The sequence below is a fragment of the Corvus brachyrhynchos genome, unplaced genomic scaffold (assembly GCF_000691975.1).
Source record: "Corvus brachyrhynchos isolate BGI_N302 unplaced genomic scaffold, ASM69197v1 scaffold119, whole genome shotgun sequence".
Lineage (NCBI taxonomy): Eukaryota > Metazoa > Chordata > Aves > Passeriformes > Corvidae > Corvus > Corvus brachyrhynchos.
The window spans coordinates 352,661-359,504 of NW_008240054.1; the positions used below are offsets into that span (position 1 = coordinate 352,661).

The following is a 6,844-nucleotide window of genomic DNA, read 5'->3' on the forward strand; positions in this document are numbered from 1 at the left end:
GGGGAGAGCCGGGGAGCGCCGGGGGTCGCGGGGCCTGTTCGCCGCCGGGTCCCGGCGCCCCGCGGTGAGGCCGCTCTGCGGCCCCCGGGCTGCCCCGCGCTCGGGGAATTTGCCCCGCACTTGGTTTATTCGCCCCTCGCGACACCCGCGGAGGAGCGGAGCCCGGCCCCGGGGGTGTTCCGAGAAGTGGATCCGCCGTGTGGGAGCGGAGATCTGGGCGTGAGCTGCGTTTGTGGGATGGCTCAGGTGGGGGGGTCACAGCCCTGCCCTCAGCGCAGAGTTCGGTGCCTCCCAGGCCAGCCCCAGGGACCGAGGTGGGAGTTACAAACCTGCCTTTAGGGAAGGCTTTGGCGCCTCCGAAATCACCCCTAGGGAATCGGGTGGGGGTTCCAAACCTCCCCTTAGCGAGGAGTTGGGTACCTCCTAAGCCGTCCTTAGGGAATCGGGTGGGGGTTCCGAATCCCTCGGGTTCCCTTAGGGAAGGCTCTGGTGCCTCCGAAGTCATGCCCAGGGAATGCCCTCCCAGCGAGGGCTCTGTGGGAGTTTAATGAGGGTTAACGTTGCCTTTCTCCAGAGGAAAGAGTTTGCTTTTTCACGGCAGAAGAGCCATGGGAAGCAAACCTGGCTCTGTTTTCCTGTAACGTCTCTTCTGTTCCAAGCCTGAGCCCGTCTGGATGCTTGAGGTTGCTCTGTGAGTCATTTGTCACCTTTGTCATCTCTGCTTCTGTGTCTCCCTGAAGAGGAAGGGACCAAGAGGAATAAACAGTCAGGGAAAACTTTGTAAATAACATTTGCAGGGTCACAGGGACCAAAGGCTGGAGGGAAAAGCGGTTCATGCTGTGCTGGTGTTTAATGCACTTACCTTGGGAACGACCCTGGACTGGTCCATCAGCCCTCAGCAGCATCATATTGATGTTTTCTCCTAGTGCACGAAGGGTGCAGTTGAGAGCAGCATGAAGTCATCACACAAAACTCTTTTGCAATTTAAATGCAATTTTAATGCGATTTTAATGCAATTTTAATGCGATTTTAATGTGGTTTTTAATGCCAATTAAACACCTGCTAGAGGCTGTGTGGGCAGGTTTGAGGAAACTTCGTTGTGCTGATGTGATCAGGGAGGGATCTGGGGCAGAAGGAGCCAGCAGTGGTGGGAATGGGTCACCCTGGTGTGGATCTGGAGGTTGGGCCTCTCTCACAGTAACCTGGAGCTCTCTGCCACCACATTTCCTTACCTGAGGCAAGGGAGCTCTAAGATGGCTCCAGTTTTGTGGTGGTTGTGCAAAGGGTGAGGCCTCGAGATAAGTGCATTTATCTCAGCTGGAATTTACTCTGCAGCAGAAAACCTTCAGGGAGTTTTCTATTCCAGAACTTTAGTGGGAGTTGGAAGACCTCCCTCGAGAGGCTGGCAGGGCTCGTGCTGCTTAACTGGCGCACAACAAACTCCCTGGGCCAGCTGGGATTCGCTTTAGCTCCTCGTGCTGTGCTCCTAAAGAAGGTCAGAGGGCTGCTATTCCCAGGGCAATCCTGTTATCTCCACGCCAGTGCTTTCACATATAATGAGCCTTCGGAAGGACCCCTCTGCTATTTCCTTTGAGTCAGCGACCTGGAGGTTCCTTACTAGAGAGAAGGAATGTTGATGCTCCTCGTAAAACAGCTCAAAATGAATTGCAAGAGGGAAAAAAGCAGTGAGGAACAGCTCCTCTGAGGTGCTGAATGTGATGTTTCCTAATAGAAGGCAGCGATGGGAGCAGAGAATTTCCCCAAATTGCCAAATGCAGCTGCTGGGAGGTTACCTGGTTACTACCCCTGCCCTCAGTGACACCCTCCTCGGCGTTGTGCTTTCCATGCTCGGTGGCAGGGTTTGATTTCCTGCCCTGAGATCCAGCAGTTGTGTTTTCAGTGCGGGGGAAATGCCTGGAAAAGCCTGGGAGCAGCGGAATTGCTCGTGTGTGTGCCGCTCCCGGTGCTCTGGGGCTGCCTAGGGCTCTGTGCAGGTGCTGCTCCGAGAGGGGGCATTCCCGTGCCTGCTGGGGAGCCTTGCCAAGGGGAATAATTCAGCAGTGCATATTTTATTCGACAGAAACCCTGGAGGCTTCTGGAAAGAGCTCCCAGCTCTGTGTTGACAGAAACGCGCTTCAGTGGGATGCAAACATCGAGGCTGGGTTTTAGATCGCGGTGTTTTGTGCTTGTTGCCACTCTCCTGTTTTGGCACTGGGAAGTGAGAGACTGGATTCACTTTCTGCTGCTCTGACCCTTGCACTCTGGCCCAGCTTTGATGTGTCCCCCCTGCTGGCACAGCTGAGGCTGGGCTGCCTCAGGAGATCCTCGTGCCAGAACGTTTTAAAATCGATTTTTGTTAAAACCGCTGTGCAGCACAAAGTCTTCATCTCAGAGGGAACAAGGCAACATCTGTTTGTTCTGGTCAGTGAGCTCCCTCTCCTCTCCGTGGTGAAAAGCCAGGGAACCTTGCCCTGGTGTTGCCTGTACCCATTGGCTGAGCCCAAAGGATGCTGCTACCTGATGGCGTCTGTTGGTATTTGAGAGTGGATCCTGGAATCATGGAATGGTTTGGGTTGGGAGAGACCTTTAAACGGATCCAGTGCCACCCCCTGCCACGGGCAGGGGCACCTCCCACTATCCCAGCCCTGTCCAGCCTGGCCTTGGACACTTCCAGGGATGGAGCACCACAGCTTTTGTGCCTGGGCTTAACCATGAAACAAGTTCCAGTTTCTTACAGGTCCCACCCTCTCCCAAGGATATCCCGGTCTTTAGAGACTCGTTCTTCTGCTTTATGGTCTCATTCATAATCTAAACCCAGAGGTCAGTGCCTTCCCTCTAGTGTTGTGTACATCCCATGAAATCACATTTTCTCTGCAGCCCCCAAAGAGAACAGGAAAAGCGCAAAAGAAAATTGTTTCTTGGTGCCTGCCGAGCTCCTGAAGGCTCCTGCTGGTTTGGGGGGATTTTATGATCATTTCTCAGTAGCTGTTTGTACTTTGTGTGACTCCACAGTGAGGACTGGGGGGTTTTTCCTTTTCCATCTGCTTGCTGAGACATTGCACGAGCAGCTGTCTGTGCCAGGGTGGGATAACTCTGTGTCACCAAGGGTTTGATAAGGAAAATTCTGGTTCCTTCTGTGTCACCAAGGGTTTGATAAGGAAAATTCTGGTTCCTTCTGTGTCACCAAGGGTTTCATGAGGAAACTTTTGGTTCCTTCCAGCCTGGTTTTGCAGGGGCCTGACAATGTGACTTTTATCTGGCTACATCTGGTCTGTGTGGTACAAAAAGTGAAAGACTCTGGCATCCAAGCCTCGTGATTTCTTGTGCTTCCAGGCATTTATTCCTTGTGCTTCCAGGCATTTTGCAAGAATTCCCTGGTGGTCTGACGTGCTCTGAAGATGCTGAGCTAAACGAGGGCTCTGCTGTCCCTTGGGTCTGCTCAGGGGGGTGGAGGGAGGGTGGCTGGGGACAGTGGCCTGGGGTGAGCTGGAATGGGAGCAGCAGCTCCAGTTGTGGCTTTTAGCTTGGGAGAGGTGCAGGACACAGAGAAATAACAGGGCAGGCACTCTGGAGGTTCAGGCAATCTCAAATCCTGTTACTTCCCAGATTCCAGGAGAGCTCCTGCTAGTTGGGAGTTTGTGATAACAAGATGAGGCTCTTGCAGGACCAAACCCAATCAACCACTGCAGTGATGCCTCTCTTCATCTCACCCACCATAAAGGGAGGCTGAAGTCCAAGTCTGCTTCCAGGTCCACTCCATAAGATTGTTTTTTTAATAGCTCTTAATATGATCTTGGGCTCAATTCCAAGCACCAGTTTGCTGGAGCACGAGCCTCATGTATTGCTGATAGATGTTCACAATCTCAGCTCTGCTGGGAGAGGACACTCCAGCCTTCCCTGCAGTTTGATGCTCGGCTCTGTATGTGCCTGACAACTCCTGGGCATCGTTAATTGTGGCCACAGGGACTGGGCTGGGTGTGTTCCTAGTGGAAAAGTGACTCTCAAATTTAACACCTTTGCCAGCACTTCCTTTGGTAGGTGTTTGACTTGGCCACTGCTCCTTTCACTGACCTGTGTCCTTGCTCAGTTGTGATGCCAGGGAAGTTTGATCCCAGGAAGATTTTGTCATTTTAAAGGCTGGATAGCTCTGTTTCCTTCTGTGTGCAGCACTTGTGTGTGACAGAGAAAGCAGGGAGACTCCCAGTGCTCACGTCAAACCCCCAAGCTGTTTTTCCTGTTACTCAGACCTTTGCATAGTTCCGAGCTGGCTTCCCTTTCCTATCCTTGTTCAGTGAGTGGGAGATTTATTTCTGTCTGCTCTGGAGGGCTGCACAGGTGAATGTCCCCCTTTGCAGTGTTCCATCAGCTCCAGGCTGTCCTGTTTTCTGTGTTCCTGCTGGATCTTAGTGGATCTGGGAGCTTCTTCCCGGGCTCTCTCTTGCTGCTCCAGCAGTCTGTCCTCGTTCCTGGTCGTTTGTTGTTATTATTGATAGTGAGATCAGGATGGCAGAGGTGATGGGGGGTGTCCCTGGTGCAGGCTGAGGCCCTCAGACTGTTCTGTCCATGGACAGTGTCTCTGCTCCTGCTTCCAGATGTGCTTGCAGTGCTGTCTGGGGGTGACTCCTGGGGGGGATGTTTGGTGCTGAGAAGAGGGAAGTTGGGATGTTTGTGTGTATCTTCCAAGCAGGAAAAATCCCCAGGACCCCAGGGAGGTAAAACCCTTAAAATCACAGAATCCCAGACTGGTTTGTGTTGAGAGGGACCTTAATGCCTGCCATGGGCCCTCCAAACCCCATCCAGCCTGGCCTTGGTGACCCCTGTGACTTCAGCAAACCACAGCTTTGGGTTGGTCAGGATCATACCTGAACACACTGGTCCAAGTGCACTCCTTGAGCAGTCCAGGTAAAGCCAGTGGGATGGACTGGGAGAGAAATGTGAGCAGGACAGTGCGAGATACCCCCTCAGAGTCAGCAAATTAAATGGCTTGGTAGGGTTTTCTTTTTTCTCTCATCATGTTTTGGAAAAATCTGTACGAACTCCTGAGGAATTGAGGGTCAGAAGCCACTGGCCTTGGCGTGATGCAGGCTCTCATTGCAGAGGACAAAAATAGCCTTTTCCTGCAGTAACCTCCCAGTGTGAACAGTTGCTGCAGAGCTGTTTGTTCTCCCTCTCGCTGCTCCCAGCTCTCCCAAACAACAGCAGATTGAAATGTCTGTGCAGGCAGCAGCAGACACAGCCCCAGCCTCCCTCAGGCACCAACTCCCAGAGGCTCTTGGAGCTCGGCTCTCCTGTTCCTGTGTCTCTGCAGTGAAGTGCCAGCTCAGAAATGCCCCAGGAGCACCAGGATGCCACTTAGACCCAGGAGAACCCAGAAGCCGCTCTCCAAAACGTCTCCATCACGTGTTCAGAGGGGGAGGCAGGTTCCTTTCTGAGCAGCAGGAAATTCTGGGGGAATGCCAGAACCACCCACCGATTTTTGTGCTCCTTTTGTACACAGCAGCTGGTGCCTGCTGCCTTTTCCTCCAGGATTTCCTGGAAGCAGCAGCCCCTGGAGTGGGTGCTGGGGGTCCCAGCAGAGGAGGAGCTCCTGCTGAGTCCCGGGGATGTGTGACTTCCATGAATCCTGTGTGACTTCCATGAATCCTGTTTGCTCTCAGGGAGATCAGGCTCCTGTACCAGAGGCTTGTGCTGGCTGCAGACTGAGCCTGGCTCCCAGCACATCCCGTGGCTGAGCCGAACAAAGCCGGTGCTTTGGGATCAGGGATGAGTTTTCTCCGCTCTTTCAGCCACTGTGCAAACATTCCTGTTTTTTAGACAACAAATCAGGCAGCCAGCACTAGGTGCCAGCTTGGTGGATGTCTGGGTGGGGGGGACATGAGAAACTTGAATTTAATTGCCCTGCAGGTAATGTCACAGCACAAGACCAGGGTAAAAAACATTTGCAAAAAGACCCCAGTGCTTTTTGGAACCTTCCTACAAATCAAGCCTGGAAGTTTGATTCTTCCTTCTGGTGTTAATGGTCTCCAGACTTCTCTTGTTTCACCCTCCCGAGCTGTAAACCCCTGGAAGAGAATATCCTGTAATTTGGGAGTAATGGGATGAATTCTGGACCCTGGTGGGTCCCTCTGAGGTGGGTTTGGGGGGCACAGCAGCTCTGGGATGTGCTGTGGAGGTTAAAGCAGGGGAAAGAGAGGAATGGAGCAGTTTCCCTGAATGTAGGAATTAAAGCCCCTTCTGGAAGACATTGAGGTTTCCATTACTGAGGCCGCTGGGTTTGTATTCATTAAATTAATTATATTTGCTTTGATCCTGCAGATGTTCTCAGAGGTGAGAACAGAGGTACAGTTGGTCCCTTTTGTTCCAGCTGCCAGCTCTGTTGCCTGAAAAAGCAACTCTATTTCCCTCTTCAGCATTTATTTTATAATAACATTTTCTGTCACAGCTTTTTGTTAAAATCTGGCAGGAAGTCTAAAACAGTGCCTGCCTCCAAGGAAAGTACCTAAATAACGGCATTTCTTGAACTAATTTAATCTGCCAGCGTTGAATACTTAACTGTATATCTGTATTGGGCAGAAGATTTTTGGCAGGGAGAGAGCAGGCTCGTTTCTATGGCAACTGAGATCCTGTTGTGGATATTTGTGTAAAAAACCCAGCGCTCACGGCTTCCTCTGAGAAAACCATTTCAGTGTGAGCACAAATTTCTTACCACCTGCTTGAAGTAGTTGAGTTGTTTAAAGAAAGCTCAGACAAACTAATTTCTCTGGGTATCTTTTCCTCAGGGTCATGAAATCCCTGTTGACAAAGGTTGCTCAGAGCTGTTGATGCCATGAGTAGAAGAAGTGAG

The 6,844-nt window shown here is 51.8% G+C and overlaps 1 protein-coding gene and 1 long non-coding RNA gene across 2 annotated transcripts in view; both read left to right on the plus strand.

Annotated features, from left to right (window-relative positions):
• Positions 1-68: 68 nt before the first annotated feature.
• The window catches only part of CDS2 (CDP-diacylglycerol synthase 2), a gene marked incomplete at its 5' end in the record, with an annotated part of 24,659 nt that continues 17,883 nt past the window's right edge, over positions 69-6,844 (plus strand). Inside the window, one exon of the mRNA XM_017744682.1 lies at positions 69-314. Within this exon, the coding sequence (XP_017600171.1) occupies positions 69-314 (246 nt within the window). The remainder of the gene's footprint in view (positions 315-6,844) is intronic.
• Positions 606-1,092, plus strand: LOC108449189. Its single transcript, XR_001865326.1, has 2 exons — positions 606-691; positions 798-1,092. It is a non-coding gene; the product is annotated as an uncharacterized LOC108449189 (long non-coding RNA).